The sequence below is a fragment of the Staurois parvus genome, unplaced genomic scaffold (assembly GCF_062004578.1).
Source record: "Staurois parvus isolate SC_StPar_1 unplaced genomic scaffold, SC_StPar_1.0 ptg000619l, whole genome shotgun sequence".
NCBI lineage: Eukaryota > Metazoa > Chordata > Amphibia > Anura > Ranidae > Staurois > Staurois parvus.
In genome coordinates this window covers 2,045,491-2,067,704 of record NW_028318415.1, presented here as the reverse complement: position 1 = coordinate 2,067,704, position 22,214 = coordinate 2,045,491, and the positions used below count along the sequence as shown (strand labels likewise).

The 22,214-nt window shown below is 41.4% G+C and overlaps 1 protein-coding gene across 2 annotated transcripts in view; it reads left to right on the top strand.

Annotated features, from left to right (window-relative positions):
- Positions 1–22,214, top strand: part of LOC149449422 (spastin-like) — a 78,381-nt gene that overhangs the window by 41,616 nt on the left and 14,551 nt on the right. For both annotated transcript variants that reach the window (XM_089693274.1, XM_089693273.1), the window contains 5 exons: positions 5,404–5,576; positions 5,698–5,831; positions 5,965–6,058; positions 14,940–15,014; positions 15,093–15,164. In XM_089693274.1, the coding sequence (XP_089549400.1) occupies positions 5,404–5,576; positions 5,698–5,831; positions 5,965–6,058; positions 14,940–15,014; positions 15,093–15,164 (548 nt within the window). The remainder of the gene's footprint in view (positions 1–5,403; positions 5,577–5,697; positions 5,832–5,964; positions 6,059–14,939; positions 15,015–15,092; positions 15,165–22,214) is intronic.

The window sequence follows — 22,214 nt, the reverse complement described above, 5'->3', positions numbered from 1 at the left end:
TAGTGTAACATTTTAGAAGCGTTACAAATGTTTCGTGCAAATATCAAAATTACAGTAACTTCGGTAAATTTCTCCAAGAGGAAATGGAAAGCTGTAATACAAATCCAGTCTGTACATCCAAACAGGTTATACTGGGCCTCAGGAGCACCAGAAGAGGCATTTTTTTTTTTTTTTCCTTCCATTTTGTGTAGAGCAAGGAAGGGTTATAACCCCTGTCAGATTTTTTTTTTTTTTCTTTTCACCATCTGTGTCACATTGCGGAGATTTCCCTTCACTTCCTGTCCCATTACCAAACAGGAACTGAAAGGAAATCCCTATAGCTTAAGGGAATTCCTTGGGGGCCCCCAGGTCACCAGAACTAGTGTCCCCATTAGAAGATTCCCCTCTGTTACTTTTCTGGAATTGAAAATTTGGGGTTTTCCTTTACTTTCCCTTTCAATGATGGTAAACAGGACAAGTTGAGAGGGTGAATCTCCTTAGCGGGGACACAGGCAGCAAAGAAAAAAAACTGACAGGTGTTCTAATCCATCTCCACTCTATCCAAAAGTAAAAACAGGTTTTGTCTTTAGGTATACTTTCATGTGTTTGTTATACCTGCAGAAGGGGCCAGTCTGTAGTGATCTAACAGAACTTAATTTTATTTTCCACTTTAAAGTCAATGCACTCAAAAACAAAAATCTATATATTCATTAATTGTCTTGTGGTCTAGCTGCTCACTATTTAACAAATGTATGAATTAAAAGTTGAAACATTTATCAGCACTATTCCTACGACTGACAAATGTGAAAGTTCCAACTCAAGGAAGCTGGTGATCAGGATCCTAACAACCAGTGATCCTAACAACCAGTGATCCTTCAGCTTTTAGCTGGAGATTGCTGGCTGACAGGCAAATGTAAACTAAAGAGGCCGAACACTCTTTAAAAGAAAAAAAAAAAACAGCGTGGTGGGGACCCAGTGCCAAAAACCAAAATTTAAAATAATGGCCTGAGGTCCCCAAGCGTAAGTTACAACCTCCCCTCCTCATACCAGGCCACATGCCACCGTAAACATGGGGCAGGGGTACCCCCCCCTAGCAAAGTATCTTGTCCCCTTGTTGATGGGAACAAGGGCCTCTTTGCAACCCTGGCTTGGTGGTTGTGGGGGTCTGCAGAGCAGGGGGTTTATTGGAATCGTATCAGAAGCCCCTTTTCACAATACAATAGTACCCTTGCTCATTAACAAAAAAGTTGTAACCCTAGAAATAGACACCCAGATGTTTGACAAGCCCTTTAATAAAAAATTAAAAATTCCCAAAAAATGTTGCTTGTTATAAATTCATTGTTAGTCACATCATGCAGTGATGCAGATCCAAGTCAGCAGATTCAAGCCTGGCAACCATTGACCTGTCAACAGAAAAAAAAAAAAACATTCCTTTTTCCTTCGCTTGTCACCTGTCGAATGGAAAGTTTGGCTGGTGACAACTGTTGTATACAAGGTGGTGGGGGTCTTCTGGTGATGTCATTGACCATATATGGTAAGTGACATCACTGAGATCCTGCACCTTTTTGCTTAAGGACATCAGTGACTTCAGTAGTTAAGAGAAACTACCACTGAAGTCGCTGGCCCCATGCCCAGGGATTCCCAATCATGTAAGTAAGGCTGGTGACGGTGATGTCACTGATTAAGGATTCTGCACCACAGGCACTGACAATGTCTTTAATAACCATTGAAGTCACTGGCCCCATTGACTTACATGGCCAGGAATCCCTGGCTTGATGGATTGAGATCTGGAGAATTTGGAGGCCAAGTCAACACCTTGAGCTTGTCAATGTGTTCCTCAGACCATTGCACGAAGCGGTGTACTTGGTCAGCAACAACGTTTAGGTAGGTGGCACATGTTAAGTAACATCCATATGAATGTCAGGTTTACGGACAGGAGAAATGTGCCTGAAAATTTACAGACAGTTTTTAAAAAAACAGACAGTTGGCAACACAGGGCTGGGGGTGTACACATGCAACACGTGGCTGTGGCAGAAATTATATCCTCTGTTGCTTTCTGTGGGCACAGTGCCTGCTGAACGCAACCTAGCCAAGTGAATAGGGGTGCTCTGCAAGCACACCACAACTGCTTGCAATGCATGCAGTTACGGTGTGTTAGGGTTCTAGGGGTTAAAGCAGGTGGTGAGGAGGTGATAAAGCACCTCTTCGCTGCCTGTCACTTGCTCTCTGAAGAATGATCTGAACGCAAATTGCCCATCAGAGACCAAAGCACATGTGAACCAGCCCCTAAAGGGATGCTGGGGCTGGGCAGGAAGCATTTAAAACTGAAGCATCACAAACTTTTTAGGAATAACCCCTTCAGGTTGCCCAACTAACACATTGTCAGCCATCCCCCAATAGTACTTCAGTTGTCCCTAAGTGTTAATTGTACATGAAATCAACTGGCCAAGTTAGTGAAGCTCCTGGAAGAAGAGAAACGGGGAGGGAGACAGATAGGGGAGAGAAGTTGGGGGGAGAGTTTAGTTGCTGCTCGCTCACCTTAGGCTGGTAACTGGAGGCTCAGGCAGCAGCAGAAACCATGCAGCCATGATGTAGCTGCTGTACTACAAATTTCCCGCCCACACATCCCCTTTCTCATTCAAACACTGGCTGCACTCCAGTGATAGGACTGTTAGCGGATGGACACAGGAGGTATAGGAGTGGGAGCAGATCGATCTGTCTCTCCTCCGTGCGATTGCCTTGATGACTGCAGCCAGCTAACCCAAAATCTATAGATCACGTCTCCTGATGGTTGGGTGGCAATGTCTGTGAGGCAGGGGTTGCTTGGGGGGCAGGGTTTGCAACCAAAGTGTGGGGGGTGCCATTATAGCTTGCCTGCAGAAAGGTACTGGAGGGGGTAGAGACAAGACCAGTCACCATGCACAAGGTGAGAGAGCAGCAGTGATCAGTCTTTATTACAGCATGCTTCTATACAGAGGCAAAGTTTCACACTGGATTACTACATGAATCTGGAAAACACATTCAGTTTTGACTCAAATTATTGCACCATTCTACTGGAATTTTTTATTCTTTGGAGTTTTGGCATTTTTTGGAGAACTATTTTACACAATTTATGTATAATAGGTTATAATTTTTATTTTTGGGTTGTGAATTACATAAATTCTGTGCCTAATCTTCTTTGCACGTTTTAATTATATGGTTTATACTTAATTTTGTTTGACGCACACTTCACATATAGACTAGCTGTTCTTCTTTTCTGTGCCAGTTTTTTTGCCCAAAGTTTCCTTTTGGGCATCTATTCACCTAGGGCAGGGGTCTCCAAACTTTCTAAAGAAAGAAAGTTTACTGTTCTTCAGACTTTAGTGAGCCGGACTGTGCCCAGTGGGAGTAAACAAATGGTGTCAATGGAGAATAATGCCCCATTTTTGTTGTCAGTGGAAAGAATGATGCCTCATCGTTGGTGGCACTGGAAGGAAAAGTGTCCCAATATTGGTGTCGGTGACAGGAAATATATCTCATTGTTTGTGTCAGTGGCTGGAGTAATGCCTTAAGGGCCTTATAAAAGCAAGCAAAGGCTGCAGTTGGGAGAAACTGTAACGGTAGACAGCTTATTGAAGCAGAGTACCATTGTTTGCATAAGACATATATTTGTATTCCATCACTTTTCTAAATATATTTTATAGCTAGTATATTTCTGCGCTGAAATTGTTGTTTCACTAAAGATGGTTTTATTCTGCCATTTTATTTTTTAAATCATATATTAAACTAATAGTCTTTATCTGATTTATGATTTCTATCTCTCTACTTTTCCATCTTCCTTTTTGAAACACTGTTCAGCCATTTACTACTTGTAGCATTGATTGTAGCTAATGATGAGGTAATTCGTATACAAATTGGGCCAATTGCTATTTTTATTTATTTTTAGGTGAACCATTGTATTTCACAAGTAGGTGGCTTTTCACATGTGGGTCTTGCTAAGCCATGGCATGGAGAACATTTCTGTGTTATTGCACAGGCACATATCACCTAGAAATTCCTATTAAACAGTAATTCACATTTCCCAGTATTGTCTGATAAATGCTGCCAGCAGTTAGAGATGCCAATGAATGCGTGAAAAGTTTTTTTCTTCGATATTGTGAATGTTTTCCTTAGGTTTCACTTAAACAAAAGCAAAATGGGGTAAAGTACAGTCAAAGATCGTTTGGCTGTACTTCTCCTGTGGATCACAGGAGTGCAGTTTGTTCTTCACTCCCGTGACATGTTTTCAGCTGTCAGCTGACATCACTCAGTCGCCCCAGGCTGGGTAAAGATCTTGACTTTAAGGTCAGGATTCACCACCCAGATGTCTAGACCAGCACCTGGCTCAGCCTCTCAGCGTTTTTCACCGATGGCCTGACCCAACCGCTCCTGTCCCCTCCACAGCCCAACACGGGGGTGCAGATCAGACAGCAATTGACTGTCACCAGCTTTCTGCACACGGAGCACTGAGCGCTCAGCGGTGTTTGAGCCGGCGGGGGGACAAATGCAACATCAGACTGATGCTGCCTCCACCTAGGCAAGTATGATTTTGTGAAAAAGAAAACTTTTCTTCTTTTTAAGCAAAATATGTTTTTAAATTAGACTGCAGCAACTAAATTTAAATAAATGCGCTAAAGTAATCTGGGCAAAAATAAGTTTTCAGTTAAAGGTCTGTACGGCAAAAAACTGTGCAATGCAGGCATTTAAAAATGTACTATTGTTAGAAGTTTTTTTTCAGAAATCATACTTACTAGGTGGATACAGAAGTCTGATGTTGTATCTGTCCCCCGCCAGCTCTAAGACTGAGAACTGAGTGACCAGAAACTGCTGATCACTCAGTTCTCAGTGCTCTGTCAGAGAGCTGGTGACTGTCACTGCTCTTTGCTCTGATCCCACCTCTCCAGTGCTTGCTAGAGATCTGGAGGCTGTGGAGGGGGCGGGAGCAGCTGGCTCCGAGAGCCTGAACAAGGTACCGCTCCAGACATCTGGGTGGATCCCGACTTTAAAGTCGGGATCTTTAGCCAGCATGGATCGGCTGAGTGACGTGGCAGCTAAAGTCCGATGTCTGAAAATGGGTCACAGGAGTACAAAATGAACTGTATACCCGTGCTCCACAGGAGAAGTACAACCAAATGAGCTTTGACTGTGCTTCTCCTTTTTAATAGAGCGTAATCAGCTATGCAGCAATGCTGAACATTCAAGTCAGCATTACAGCAAGCAATAAATATTCAGTTGTACAGGAATAATGAAACGCGTAGATCATAAAAATGTGAATAATACAAAAATGAACAGAACCACAAATACACAGAGATATATAAAACATGGGCTTCAAGTTTGATGTATTTTGTTGTGTACAATTGTGTATTACCACTATTTAACATTGTTGCTTACATTTTCTCATTTTAGAAAGGGGTGCAGTTCCAAAAAAGAAAGATGCAGTCTCCGTTGCAAGTAATTCTCTTCCACGTGCAAAAGCCACATCCAAAGCTGTATCTCCAGTAGTTTCCCATTCACCTAGGATACCCAACAGTTCCAGTTCCTCCTCCTCACATAGACCAGGCTCTCAAACAGCTAGCAGGGTAAACTCTTACATTTTCCACTTTTGATATGCACTTCATTTTTTTTTTCCCTGCTGTATGTGCGCATATTTATTGTAATCGTTACTTTAATGTATGGTTTGGTTTCTTTAATTCTTTTAAGGGTGCAGGAGTAAAAAGTACTAGACCAAATAAGCCAACAACACCTACTACTGGACTCAGGAAAAAAGATATGAAGAATTTAAAAAACGTAGATAGCAACCTTGCAAATCTTATTTTGAATGAAATTGTAGACAGGTATGTGTGTTGCCTTGCATACTTTATATGTCTGGACTGTGGTGTGGGTTTTTTTTTTTTTTTTTTAATAAGCCGTTGCTAACATTTTTGTATGTGTTGTGTGTATTTTTTTTCTTTTTTCTTTTTTCCGCAGTGGCCCATCTGTCAAGTTTGCGGACGTAGCTGGACAAGATTTAGCAAAACAAGCATTGCAAGAAATGGTGATACTCCCTTCTATTCGCCCAGAAGTATGTGCTCTATAATAAGAATGCTACATCTCTGCATTGGTTGTATTTGTGTACCTGCTATAACTTTAAGCATGCATTTTCTTGAAATCCTACATGGCTGAAATAAAAGGGCACTCCAGTTTGTACTCCTTTTAATTTGATTTTTGCTGCTTTCAAATCCATTTCTTTGAGTACAGTAGATGACTCGGGACCTTTTTGTCCTTTTTGTTCTTATGCCCTTGCTATTGCTTGCTACAAAACTGAGGCTTGCTGGAGGTCAGAAGGATTACATGGGGGATGTCCCAGCAGATTTTGAACAGTGTACAACCACCTGATGTTAGGCTGCGTATAACCCAGTTATAAGGCTAAGAAACCGGAGTCCCATACTGTACTCCAGGAAACAGAATTTACTAGTAAATCAAAATTCAAAAATTTTAATTTTTTTTTTTTTAAACTTTAGCTGTCACATGACCACAGACCTTCCTATAATACCCCTTCCTCTGCAGGCGGTGGGCAGAGACTTTCATAGTCAACATACAGTTCTGATAAGGAAAGCAAGGAGTAGGGAACGAGCGGTTTTAAAATGGGCACAGTTAAAACGTTTCACAAAAAGCCTACGCATGTGCATTTGAGAGAGCATCCAGCATGCCAATTTATTATGTAAGCTCAATGAGATGGGAAAGCTCTCTGGTGCCGACAGCATTAATGTATTCATTTCACTGCTGGTGCATAATAACATTGTTGGCCAAACACTAGAAGTCATATGATGAACAGGTACCTGCAGTGTAATAGCAAAGTACTGTGGGCCTGAGGATTATAAAAATATTGTTGGTAACAGTAATCAGTGAAATTAATTTTTCCTTGCAGTTTCACTTTCAGTGCTTACTTAAGCGGAGCGTCACCCAAAAGGGGAAGTTCCTCTTTAAGGACTTGATCCCCATTCCCCGTTAGGGATTGACATCTTTGGGGAACGGGGGGAGCGGGTAACTGATTTTTACAAGTGCCCACTTCCGCTCTGACCACCTAGGAGATCGGAAGAGGAAGTTCTCCTTTTTGACCTCTGCAGAAATTCATTTCTCTATAATATACCCCTTCCCTCTTTGCTCATCATATTCTTATTTACTGTTAGCCCAGTTTCTCCTCCCCTCCCTGCATAACCTTGTGTATTATTTGCTGGGGAAAGGAAGGAGAATACTATCAAGTATCACTTGAGTGACAGCTCTTGGACTATTTGTTATGGTGACTGTATACATTTGTAACTTTGTGCCATTGACCCAGAACAAGTGTTCACATAAGGACCACTGATTTTTCTTTATCATCCATTGAGGGACACAGGAATTCTTATTCTGTGTGGTTGTACTGCCTGACTACAGGAGAAGAACAAAAAAAAAATGCTGTTGGTCAGCACAGAGTAACTCTATCCACAACAATTATATATTTGTTTTGCTAGTGTCCTAAGGAGAGTGGATGTGTTTTTTTGAGTGCTCTGTTTTTTTTCTGTTTGTTTTTTTATAGCAGAAAGATCTTTCAGGAAAAAAAAAATCTCCAGTTTACTGAAAGATTCATGCCAGATAAATTACAGTGGCGAAAATAATTATTCCCCTGCAGATTTGTACCCAGTACAGTTTTTACCCACTTACAAAGAAATGAAGGGTCTATAATTTTTATTGTAGGTGTATTTTAAATGATAGAGGCAGAATATCAACCAAAATCCAGAAAAAAAAACATGATACAAATGTAATTGAGTTGCAGTTCAGTGAGTAAAATAAGTATTTGATCCTCCAGCATAACATGACTTAGTACTTGTGGGAGAAACCCTTGTTGGCAAGCACAGAGGTAAGACTTTTGGTCCACTTTACAGATCTTCTCTAAATCCTTAAGGTTTTGTGACCACCAAGACCTTAATGCAGGGCTCGACAAATCCTGGGCAGCAGGTCGCCAAAGTGACCAGAAATTGCATCCCGGCACCCAGGTGATGTTGCAGCCTTGTGGCATTTCGGCAGGTCCTGTCTCTGCTCATTGCACACTGACTTACACAGCTACAGCGGTTCTGTGTGATTCTACTGGTCAGATTGCTATGCCTGTCAGATCTCCGCTATGGACATGCTGCACGGATCCTGTCCCTACTGGACTCCTTTTAAAGTGAGACTGGCCCTTTGGTCCTGCTTCCTTCTGTACACCCCACTGGAAGTTTTTCTGCACAGGATCTTTCCCATAGACTTTGGTTCCGTGAGTTTTTTCTCTCTTTTTTTTTTTACCTAGGTTCCTTCTTTGACAGAACTGTGAGCGTCAAGTTATTTTACGTATTGCTGTCCCTTGTAAGCCCTGTGTGAATAAACACTAGTCCCAATTTAATAAAACACAATAATGTGCACCTAAGACATGCTGCGTGAGAGGAATTTATAAGGAGGGGGGACACTGTGTGAGAGGACTCCTGTATCAGCATCACCCCCTTAGACACCTCCCATTATATCAGAGTCACCTTATATCAGCACCCTCCTTAGAGACCCCCCCATTAGATCATTGTCCCTTTATATTAGCACCCCCACCCCCTTAAAGACCCCTATTAGATCAGAGTCCCTTTATATTAGCATCCCAACATTAGATTAGAGTCCCTTCATATTAGCACATCCTTAGAGGCCCCCCATTTGGCCATCCCTGTCACTGAAAACAAACCCTAGCTGGCTCCTAGATTCAAAGCAAATTTGTCGAGCCCTGCCTTAATGTGCTTCTTTTTGAGCCACTCATTTGTTGCCTTGGCAGTATGTTTTGGGTCATTGTCATGCTGGAAGACCCATCTTCAGTGTTCTGGTGGAGGGAAGAAGGTTCTCCTTCAAGATTTTACAATATACATGGCCCTGTCCATTGGCCCATCAATGCGGCAAAGTTTGGGCTGTACCTTTTAGTAGAGAAACAGCCCCAAAGCATAATGTTTCCACCTCTGTGTTTGACTGTATGGATGGTGTACTTAGGGTAATAGTTTTTCTTCCTCCAAACACAGTGAGTTGTGCTAATGCCAAAGAGCTCAATTTGGTCTCACCTGGGCACAGCACTTTCTCCCGATCTTTCTCTGAATCATTTAGATGTTTATTGGCAAACTTCAGACGGGCCTATACATGTGGGCACACTTACAAAATCGCCAGGTGATCAAATCACTATTTTCCCCACTGTAAATCCTGGATATTTCTACAGTCAGAGTGTAGTTTTCCCCAGTTTTATACTGCTGTTCTCTTTGCAACAGCCCTGAAGTTTTGGAAGTTTCTACTTTCCTCTAAAGCAACCGGTGAATTCAGGTCAGATATGGGAAACCCTGGCGAGCTCTCCAGTTAAAGTAGAACTATAGGCAAAACTTTTTTTTTTCATTTTGCATATAGTAATGTCAGTTGTGTGTTGTTTTTTTTTTTTTTTTTTTTTGTTTGCCATCTGTGTCCCATTGCAGAGATTTTCCTTCACTCCCTGTCTTTATAGCCAAACAGGAAGTGAGCGTAAATCCCTGCAAATGAAAGGAATTCCTTGGGGACCCCCCAGGTCACCGGAACTAGTGTCTTCACTGGAAGATTTCCCGCTCTATTACTTTTCTGGGAACAACCCGAAACATGGGGTTTTCTTTTACTTTCACTTTCAATGGTAATGGTAAATGGGACAAATCGAGTGGTTGAGTCTCCTGAATAGGGGCACCGATAACTATAAAAATTGACAAGTGTTCTAATCCCTCTCCACTCTATCCAAAACTAAAAACTCAGTTTTGCCTTTAGTTATACTTTAACTAAGCAGCACAGGTTTCCAGTTTATACTGTTGCTCCCTCTGTGTTAGGCCTGCAGTTGGCTGCGACTGCTGCTTTTGTATTACAGTTCATACCAGGGCTTCTCTATTTACTTCATACTTCAAGCCAGTATGTCTGAGGATTCCTTATGGATAAATCGGTCCACAGATGAGGTAGTTTTCACCTGACCTTTTCTCTGGAGAGTGGCTGTAAATAAACTGAGGCAGTATTTGCGAAATATACTGTCATTAGCAGGGCACTGTATAAAAGTAAATGTATTCTTTCCTATACTGTGTAGTTTTTTTTGGGGGTTTTTTTAACCGCTTTAGCGGCGCCCTATAGCAGAAATACTGCTACAGGGCGGCAGGGGTGTGCAAAATCACGCGTGTGTATATATACATGATTTTGCATTTCTGGGTAGGGGGCACACACCCATGTACCCATGTCGCCATTCGCTGCCTCAGCTGTCAATCACTGGTGATCGCCGAGTAATGCCAATGGGGGGAGTGAATTGTGTGTAAACACAGTTCTCTGCCCTGTCAGCTCCAGCACACTGCTTTGTATGGCTCTGCATAGCAGAGCCATACAAAGCAGTGTGCTTAGAGTGGAAAGTACAGACACAGCCCCATAGTGAAATGCACACAGTTAACCCTTTGATCACCCCAGATGTTAACCCCTCCCTGCCCAGTGCCATTAGTACAGTGTCAGCGTTTTTTTTCATTAGCACTGATCACTGTATTGATGTCAGTGACACCAAGTCAATTCACCCCCAGTGTCAGAATGCCTGCCGCAGTCCCGCTAGAAGTTGCTGATCGCCGCCATTACTAGTGGGAAAAAAAAATTCCAGTATATATACCGCCTTTTGTAGACACTACAACTTTCAAGTAAACCAATTAATTTACATGTATTGGGATTTTTTTTCTAGCAAAGACAGATGGCAAAATACATTTTGCCATAAATTTATGATGAAATTTAATTTTTAACTTTTTTTTTTTTTACTGGACATGTTTAATAGCAAAAAGTCAATAATATAGTTTGTTTGTTTTTTCTCAAAATTGTCGGTCTTTTTTTATTTATAGCGTAAAAAGTAAAAAACACACAGGCAATCAAATACCACCAGAAGAAAGCACTATATGTGGGGGGGCGGGAAAAAGGACATAAATTTATGTCACAATCGACAAAGTAACGCAGTGCCGTAACGCAAAAAATGGTCTGGTCAGGAAGGGGGGTAGATCCTTTGGAGGGCAAGTGGTTAAGGAAACTTGCAGCATTTGTACTTTTTCCATTGATGTCACTAATATGCCTAGCTTCTCCAGTTACCAGGGGCTGTAGATTTATAAGGGCACTGAGTTTGTCTGTGGTAACCTATGCTTGCTAATACTTTGTAATTTGCAAGTCATGTAAGCACGGAGCTTTCCCTGTTAATTATTTTTTTTTTCCTGTCTCCTGATATAATTTTCTTCGGAGAAGTGCTCACATGTACATGTGCTGTGGCTGAACATTGGTGCCCTGGGGGCATGCTGTCACTGGAGCACACGTAAACAGAGGCCTTGTAGCTGTTAGGTTCTTTACTCTCTAAGGATATATACTAAGCTTGAACCATTGGGAGGAGTTATTATATTACAGCAACAGTACTGTTTTTTCCATTTATTGCTATTTCCTTTGGGCAGATATTATATTATTGTCTTTGGTAATTTTATATATAGGCAACTACTATCCTAAAGCCTAGTACACATGATCAGAAAATCATATGAAAAATACCACTTTTGAAACGATTGTACAATAATCTGATCATTTAGTCCACCGCTTTCGTTCGAAATTATTTGAAAGGAAAAGCACAAAAATATTTCTTGTTCGATTCCAAATCCTACAATTTTTGATTTACTCAGTACAGTTTTCATCAGGAAATGCAATACAACACATTACATTACTTCAGAATATTCTGCCGTACAAGAATTTTTGTAACTTTAGTAACCTCTTCATTTTCAAAGTGCTAGCTTTACTTTATCCCTACTGTAGTCTTATGGAACCCTCATTGTGGGATACGTGGACAACCTCTGTCAAGGGAACTGTCGGCACAGGTTTCTGTCAAAGTTGCCTTCACCGTTCAATGTTGCAGCAGTTCTGGTGGATTGTGAACTTTCAGGAATCATCGCTGGAACCGACTCATTGTTTGACCTGTGCACAGGGCTAGACACAGATACTCAAGTTTTTTTCCACAGGAGAAACAAAGTTTTTCTGTGTAGGATTAGAGCTTTCTAGGCTGGGAGTAACTTGCCCATCTGCCTTTTTCATGAGTCATGGGCCTGGTAGTAGCCTCCTTTTTGAACCCATTCCATTTGTACAGTTTTACTCCAGATCTTACACCACATAGCAAAAATGCTTTAGCAATGAAGTTGTATTAGGCATATACAGTGCTCAGCATAAATGAGTACACCCCTTTAGAAAAGTAAGGTTTTAATACATCTCTCAATGAACACCAGAACAATTTCCAAATTTTTGACAAAACTGAGTTTTATAGAACATTTGTTTAGCTCATTACATGAAAGTAAGTTTTTAATAATATAACTTTGAGTAAAACGGAATATTTTTTAATCTAGTTAGTTGATGCAAAAATGAATACACCCCACAACAAAAACTACTACATTTAGTTTTTTATATGACCTCCATGATTGATTTTGTAAGGACAGCACCAAGTCTTCTAGGCATGGAATGAATAAGTTGGCGACATAGTGCAACAACGATCTTTTTCTGTTCAAGAATGACCTCTTTTAGAGAATGGATGCTGGATGAAGAGTGATGCTCAACTTGTCCCTTAAGAATTCCCCATAGGTGTTTGGGTTCACATCAGGAGACATACTTTCACCCTATTCTTCTTCAGAAATGCAACCGTGGCCTTAGATATGTGTTTTGGATCATTGTCATGTTGGAAAAGTGCACGCCGACCAAGGGCCCAGAGTGATGTAGCATCTTCTTCTCTTTCAATATAGAGCAGTACATCTGTGAATTCATGATACCATCAATGAAATGCAGCTCCCCGACACCTGCAGCACTCATGCAGCCCCACAGAAGGACACTGCCACCATGTTTCACTGGAGGCACCATGCATTTTTCTTTGTACTCCTCACCTTTGCAACGCCATACAGTTTTTTTTTTTTTTTTTTGTTTTGTTTTTTTTAAGCCCATCAGTTCTAAAAACCTTTATCTTGGTCTCATCTCCCTAGAGTACTGAGTCCCAGTAGTCGTCTACTTTTTCAGCTTGGCCCTAGCAAATTCTAGGTGGGCTTTTTGTGAATGGGCTTTAGGAAAGGCTTCCTTTGTGGATGACACCCATGCATACCATTCTTCTGCAGTGTTACGCCGTATTGTGTCACGGGAATAAGCCACCCCAGTTTGGCTTTCTACTTCTTTAGCTAACTGCAGTGAACTTGCATGGCGATTTTCTTCAGCCCTTATCAGAAAACACTCCTGTTGAGGTGTTAACTTCTGTGGACAGCCTGGATGTCTCTGTGAGATGGTTGCAGTTCCATCTTTGTTAAATTTTTGTATCACTTTTGCTACATTATTCTGACAAGTAAAGCTTTACTGATCTTATTGTAGCCTTCACCTTTCTTGTGTAAATAAGTTATTTTCTTTCTCAGGCCTTGTGACATTTCTCTTCCATGTGGTGCCATTACTGACAGCATGAAATGGGAAGGGGTTTTCTTTTAAGTAACACCCTTTTTGTAATCAACGGTCTGCTGAATACCTGCGTAATGAATAATTAGACTCGCCTGTAGTTGAATTCTTCATTAGGATTTTGTTGTCTAAAATGTAGCTTTGCTCCTAAGACTTTCATTGTGGTGTATTCATTTGGCCTGCATTTGTGGGAGTATTTTGCAGTATAGTGTCCCATAGAAAATGTTGATTCTGAAAGGAACGTAAAGGTTTTCTAACAGATCTGTTGGGGTGTACTTATTTATGCTGAGCACTGTACATACAATAGGTACAAGTATCCAAGTATGTCATATCTTATTAATTATAATACAGCATAGGTATAGACTCTACTGTTGAATCACACCAACAAAAATGCATGTGTGTGTGTAAAATCTATCTATCTATCTATCTATCTATCTATCTATCTATCCACAACACTTAAAAAAAAATAGCAGCTGATGTTCAGAAATATATTCGGGAGTTCAGTATACAGAATAGAGTTATACAAAGGATAGCAGAGTCAGACCATGGTGAAAATAGAGAGGAGGAAAAACCAAAATTTTGGGGATGCAAGAACCCCCTTTTTGTCAAGCACCTCTTTCCTAATTTTCTATTCCAGCACATGTTCCTTATACATAATGGCTGCTACTAGCTACTTTCCCTAAACCAGCTGTATGTGACATGTGTGGTTCCTGTTTCCAACAGTGACATCACTTCTGGTCCCACCCTGCTGCTAAGAGTTGTCAACCACAGCATAGCTGGACCATGTCCCAAGCAGTTTCTGATAGGGCAAGAATGCACAGGGGCGGGGTGAAACCAAGTTTGTCTAAGCACAGCAAAAAATAAGAAAATGCATGTTTATATGGTACAAATAAAGCTTAGCAAGAACTCTGATTGGGAAGTTTCAGGGGCCAGCTTCCAAAAGTCCATACATTCCAGTTGTCCAATCTCTGCACAACCCAACAGGTTTATATAGCATATAATGTAGAACAACCTGTGCAATGCTAACAATTGACAACTATACAGGACAGCCAAAGCAAAACGTAACAAGTCAAGTCAAATGTCCATTGAGAGTGAATGCCTTGGCTAGGCTGATACCCCAAAGGGAATTATATTGGATTTATAAACTAGCCACGTTATACCCTAAAGTGTATGAATAAAGAATGTGACCTTACAGTATTTCTTTGATCTGGTCAGGAACCAACTTATGTTGGCCATACACTGTACAATCAAATTGGACGTTCTCATTTTAATTCAACAGATACTATGTATTCCCCATTAAATGTATATAAATTGGACACCTTACATTTTTCCATATGGGGTTATGTTCTTGTGAAAAGATGGGTTTCGCTGTTAAACATTACCTAACAGTAATAAACAATTGTTTAGTTAAAAGTAAAAGTTTATTTTTAAATAATGTTTGTGTCCTATTTTGCTTCTAGCTTTTCACTGGACTCAGAGCTCCTGCTCGAGGGTTATTGCTGTTTGGCCCTCCTGGAAATGGAAAGACTATGCTGGTGAGAAATCCTTTCTACTGTGTTTTTCTCCTTGATTAACTTTACATTACCTTGATGTGGTTTTTTATTTTATTTCAGGCAAAAGCAGTGGCCGCTGAATCAAATGCAACTTTTTTTAATATAAGTGCAGCAAGTCTCACTTCAAAATATGCAAGTATCTGTGTTTTTTTTACTTTTTGTTATTGAGCATTGTTAACATAAGAAAATGCACCCGCCACACATCTCAGCCACAGCGTAATCACAGGTGCGGGAACTGCAGGTAAACCGCATGGTCAAAACGAGGTGAAGATATAAGTGAAAATAAAAATCCGTTTTCTCTGGAGTTAGCTCTCTTGGATCAGTGGGTGTCCCCTCTTTGGAAATTGGAAACACTTCCTGCACCCTTGTGCACTTTTTTTTTATTTTTGAGCACACATTGCTTTTTTTTTTTTTTTTTTTCTTTTTTGGAAAAGACTGATTTTTATTTTCATCGTTTTTTCACCTGTACATTTATTGCCTTGATTAGTGTTTGACCCATGTACCATGTGATAGTTATACACAATCACAGCGCTTGGTAACATGTGATGGCTGTGGGCCAATCACAGCATGCAATAATCACATCTGTAAAGTATGTAACCCATTCATGATGGTTAAAAACATTGCAGTTACAATGATCATCACTGCAACCACAATCTCAGTGTTAAAAAGAAAAAATCCCTGATCACTATTGTAAATCACTTTTTCTGTCACTTTTTTTAAATAGCATTTTTTTTCTTCCTTTTTCCTTGTCTTCCTTCAGTCTGCTAATTAAGGGGAGGGGTTAATTGTTCACAGGTGATACAGGTACTATATAACTTGCTGTAGAGCTCACTCTGAGCTTGCCTGTATTTTGCTTGATGGACCTTTTGACCAAGTGGAAATTTGATAAGTGGAGTTAAACTGGAATTGAAAACAAATTATAGCAGGAGCCTACTAACCTGTAAGTCACAACTAATATTTTCTGTTAATATTGTATCTGGGATAATGTGTGCTAGCAGGGTTGAAGGTTTGGTGCAGTGCACAGTGTGCCGCATGTATGCAACAATGGAGCAACAGCTCCAGAATGGATATGAGCAGGTTGCCCTTCTGGAAACTCGCGTTAAAGATCTGGAGGAGCAAGTTGCAACACTGGGCAGAACCAACAACCTTGAAAGAGGTCTCCTCTCTGAGCTGATAGCTAATCAGATTGATGTGGAGGGCGGAGGGGCTAATCAGGATTATCAGGTAGGAAGATGGGTTACTGTAACGAGAGGGAGTGGTAGGGGCTCACATAAAAGGAAGGCCAGCCCTGGGTTTGTGCACCCTAACAGATTTTGCCAAGTTGGGTGAAGATGTGGGGTAGCAAGCTCAGGGGTGGCAGCCTTGGATGATACTGCTATCCCTAACATCTGGGAGGGGTGGTGAGGGTAGTGCAGGAAGGCCTAGACAGCTGGTGGTAGTAGGGGATTCTGTAATCAGACTGGTTTGCTGTCTCCCTGGTGCAAGGGTTCGGTATGTGGTGGACTGGGTTGATAAATTACTGGGAGGGGCTGGGTATGACCCCAACTGTCTTGGTCCATGTTGGAACCAATGACAGAATACATGGAAGGTGGAGGCTCCTTATGAATCAATTTTAAACAACTAGGCTGCAAGTTGAAGGGAAGGACCTCCAAGGTGATATTCTCTGAAATATTACCTGTGCCATGCACAACTCAGGAAAGACAGGCGGAGATTGGAGAACTCAATGCATGGCTAAAGACCTGGTGTAAGAGGGAAGGATTTGGGTTTCTAGAGCACTGGGCTGACTTTTCATTGGGGTGCAGCCTATATGCTAGTGATGGTTTGCACCTAAATGGAAGGGGGTCCGCTGTGCTAGGGGAGAGGTTTATGGGAAGGCTGGAGGAGTATTTAACCGCTTGCCTACAGGGCACTTATACCCCCTTCCTGCCCAGGCCAATTTCCAGCTCTCAGCGCTGTCACACTTTGAATGACAATTGCACGGTCATGCAACACTGTACCCATATGAAATTTTTATCATTTTTTTTGTGACAGATAGAGCTTTATTTTGGTGGTATTTAATCACCTCTGGGTTTTTTATTTTTTCTTAAACCAAAAACCTCTGAAAATTTTGGAAAAAAATGTTTTTTCTTCGTTTTTGTTGTAAAATTTTGTAAATAAGTGATTTTTTTTTTTTCCTTCACTGATGTGCGCTAATGAGGCTGCAGTGATGGGCACTGATAGGCTGCACTGATGAGGCACTGGTAGGTGGCACTGATGGGCATTGACAGGCATCACTGATGGGCACTGAAAGGCAGCACTGATATATGGCACTGACTGGCACTGATAGGTGGCACTGATGCAGCACTGATTGGCACTGATGGGTGACATTGAAAGACAGCTCAGATGGGCACTGATATGTGGCATTGAAGTGCACTGGTAGGCACTGATATGTGGCATTGATCTGGCACGTGGCACTGGTCAGTACTGGCAGCTGGCACTGATGGACAGTGATAGGTGGCACTTCTGGGGCCACACTGATCATCAGGGCACACTGATCATCAGTGCCCTGATGATCAGTGTACATGTCCCCTCCGAGGAATGCCGATTACCGTCTCTCCTCTCCTCTCCTCTTGAGCTGTCGGTGTGACAGCTCATGAGGAGAGAAATGCCGATAACCGGCATTTCCCTGTTTACATGTGATCAGCTGTGATTGGACACAGCTGATCACATGACCGAGCGGACATCTTTCAGCTCTTTCCGTAGATCGGTGATCCGCTGTGTCCGAGGGACACAGCACACCGCCGATTGCCACACTCCCTGAGCCGCGCATGCGCGGTGAGAATGGGAGGACGTCATATGACGTCCTCCCAGAACGAGAGAACCACCTTGCGCCTGTCATTGGACTATATGGTGGGCGGGAGGTGGTTAAAGTAGGACCGAGGGGGGAGGGAGAATTGGATTATAACGGGGTAGTTATATCAGACAGGGGTCAGTACTTATTGGTGGGTGAAATGGGGGGAGGGCTATGGCAGATAAGAAGGTTCCCATGTTACAAACAACCAGTGGAATCAGTACCATTTGTATGAAAATAAAAAATATGAAAAATACGTGTGAACAAGGTGTCAATGAATGAAAGTGTTTGTTCACCAATGCCAGAAATTTGCCAAGCAAAATGGGTGAATTGGAAGCTTTGGTGCATAAACAGAACTATGACTTAATTGGTATTGCTGAATCTTGACTTCATTCTTCACATGACTGGGCCGGTAATATTCCTGGCTATGTTCTCTTTTGGAGAGACAGGGTAAATAGGAAAGGTGGTGGTGTCTGTCTCTGTCAGAAGTGATCTCTGAGTGTGAAAGAGGACCTAGTTGATGGAGAGTGTGATGAGGCTGAATCATTATGGGTGGAACTGCACATGGGGTGCATACTACAAAGGTAATCATTGGCATTTGTTATAGGCCTCCCAGTGTTAATGAGGAGGTGGAGACTCAGCTCCTTGCACAGATCAAGCTGTCACAGCCATGCCCACATTGAAGATGCCAGCACATGGAACACCAGACGGCTGGTGAAATGGGCTGCGGGGAGGACTCCGCGGGATCATTGGACAGGTGAGTGGCTGTTTTTTTAAAAGTCAACAGCTACAGTTTTTGTAGCTGCTGAATTTTATTTTTTCACAGTACAACTGGAACTCCGCTTTAAATATTAGTAAGCCACAATATTAAGGAAATATGTAATATGCAATTTCCCTATTACTCCACCCCCTGACTCACAATATCATACAATAATGCCTCCAACTATACATAAAATGTAACATATCAACATTGGAAAGAAAGCACTTAGTTATAGTAAACAAGAGTTCTACATCTTGTCCATAATGGGCATGGTATTGACATAGCTCCAGATGATCCACATTGGCTCACAATTGATATGATCCATAAATATTTAGACAGAGCTCAATTCTTTAAGGACCTGTGGTCCAGATGCTTTATTCACCTTTATTCTGTCATTTCAAATCCATTATTTCTAATTTTACCACTGGATTGGCGTAAGGGGTAAAAATCTTTACCAAGTAATTATAGACCTGTTAGTTTATCATCTATAGTTGGGAAGATACTGGAGAGTTTAATAAAAGACCATATAGATGAGTTCTATGTGGAATCAAAATATTTGAAGCAACAGACAGCATGGATTCATGAAAGACAGAAGTTGTCAAACAAATCTGATTTCTTGTTATGACGGGGTGAGCAAAACCTTGGGCAGAGGGGTGGCGGTGGACGTGGTATACTTGGATTTTGCAAAAGCATTTGACACAGTTCCCCACACACGGCTGAAGTGTAAGGTAAAGTCTACAGCCTTGGAAAAATGCGCATGTAAATGGATAGAAAACTGGCTGAGAGATCATATTCAGAGAGTAGTGGTTAATGATGCATACTTTGAATGGTTTAGTGTTGTCAGTGGTGTACCCCAAGGTTCAGTGTTGGGACCCTTACTTTTTAATATATTTCTAAACGATATAGGGTCTGGGATTAAAAATCCCATTTCAGTCTTTGCAGATGACACCAAGTTGTGCAGTGGAATAACGTCCTTACAGGATGTCTCCAACTTACAAGCCGACCTCAATGCACTGTTTAATTGGGCAACTACAGTGGGGAAAAAAAGTATTTAGTCAGCCACCAATTGTGCAAGTTCTCCTACTTAAAAAGATGAGAGGCCTGTAATTGGCATCATAGGTAGACCTCAACTATGAGAGACAAAATGAGAAAAAAAATCCAGACAATCACATTGGCTGATTTGGAAAGAATTTATTTGCAAATTATGGTGGAAAATAAGTATTTGGTCACCTACAAACAAGCAAGATTTCTGGCTCTCACAGACCTGTACCTTCTTCTTTAAGAGGCTCCTCTGTCCTGCACTCATTACCTGTATCAATGGCACCTGTTTGAACTTGTTATCAGTATAAAAGACACCTGTCCACAACCTCAAACAGTCACACTCCAAACTCCACTATGGTGAAGACAAAAGAGCTGTCGAAGGACACCAGAAACAAAATTGTAGACCTGAACCAGGCTGGGAAGACTGAATCTGCAATAGGCAAGCAGCTTGGTGTGAACAAATCAACTGTGGGAGCAATAATTAGAAAATGGAAGACATACAAGACCACTGATATTCTCCCTCGATCTGGGGCTCCACGCAAGATCTCACCCCGTGGGGTCAAAATGATCACAAGAATGGTGAGCAAAAATCCCAGGAGCACATGGGGGGGGGGGCCTATTGAATGACCTGCAGAGAGCTGGGACCAACGTAACAAAAGCTACCATCAGTAACACACTACGCCGCCAGGGACTCAGATCCTGCAGCGCCAGACGTGTCCTCCTGCTTAAGCCAGTACATGTCCGGGACCGTCTAAAGTTTGCTAGAGAGCATTTGGATGATTTAGAAGAGGATTGGAAGAATGTCATATGGTCAGATGAAACCAAAATAGAATTGTTTGGTAGAAACACAACTCGTCGTGTTTGGAGGAGAGAGAATGCTGAGTTGCATCCAAAGAACACCATACCTGCTGTGAAGCATGGGGGTGGCAACATCATGCTTTGGGGCTGTTTCTACGCAAAGGGACCAGGACAACTGATCCATGTACAGGACAGAATGAATGGGGCCATGTATCGTGAGATTTTGAGTGCAAACCTCCTTCCATCAGCAAGGGCATTGAAGATGAAACGTGGCTGGGTCTTCCAACATGACAATGATCCCAAACATACCGCCAAGGCAACGGAGTGGCTTCGTAAGAAGCATTTCAAGGTCCTGGAGTGGCCTAGCCAGTCTCCAGATCTCAACCCCATAGAAAACCTTTGGAGGGAGTTGAAAGTCCGTGTTGCCCAGCAACAGCCCCAAAACATCACTGATCTAGAGGAGATCTGCATGGAGGAATGGGCCAACATACTAGCAACAGTGTGTGCCAACCTTGTGAAGACTTACAGGAAACGTTTGACCTCTGTCATTGCCAACAAAGAATATATATAGAAAGTATTGAGATGAACTTTTGATATTGACCAAATACTTATTTTCCACCATAATTTGCAAATAAATTCTTTCCAAATCCGCCAATGTGATTGTCTGGATATTTTTTCTCATTTTGTCTCTCATAGTTGAGGTCTACCTATGATGCCAATTACAGGCCTCTCTCATCTTTTTAAGTGGGAGAACGTACACAATTGGTGGCTGACTAAATACTTTTTGCCCCACTGTATGTGGCAAATGAGGTTTAATGTTGATAAATGTAAGGTTATGCACTTGGGGGCTAAGAATATGCATGCATCGTACATACTAGGGGGGTACAACTGGGGGAATCAATGGTGGAGAAGGATCTGGGAGTTCTGGTAGATCACAAGCTTAATAATGGCATGTAATGCCAAGCTGCCGTTTCTAAAGCAAGCAAAATCCTCTCTTGTATTAAGAGGTATAGACTCCAGAGAGAGAGATATCATTAGTAAAACCTCATCTGAAATATGCAGTTCGGTTTTGGGCACCAATTCACAAAGAGAGAACATTGTGGAACTGGAGAAAGTGCAGAGAAGGGCAACCAAACTGATAAGAGGTATGGAGGTGGTCAGCTATGAGCAAAGATTAGAGGAACTGAATGTATTCTCTCTTGAGAAGATTAAGGGGGGATATGATCAACATGTATAAATACATCAGTGGTTCATATAGTGAACTTGGTGTAGATCTTCACCCTGAGGTCATCACAGAGGACAAGGGGACACTCTTTACTTCTGGAGGAAAATAAATTTAATCGCCAAACGCGGAAAGGTTTCTTCACAGTGAGAGCTGTGAAAATGTGGGATAGACTGGATCAACTGTGGGTGTAAGATTATAACTTTTTTTTTTTTTGTTATATGTTTGTTTGAACTGGATGGACTTTGTTTTTTTGGGGTTTTTTTTTTTCAGCCAGACTAACTATGTAACACCAGGAAAGACTTAAGACTTTGTACTATATACATTATGTATTTGAATGCCTGCTTGGGAGTGTGTGTAGTATGTGTAATATTCATGTAGTAATAAAACAAAAAAATTGATAACCTGTATGACCTACTTTTTTTTTTAATTACAATTAATACACATCCAGATTAAAAAAATTGGTACATCTTAAACAAAAAAAAAATGCATGTAAATATTGCAGTTGCTTGTTTATTTTTGTTTTTCACA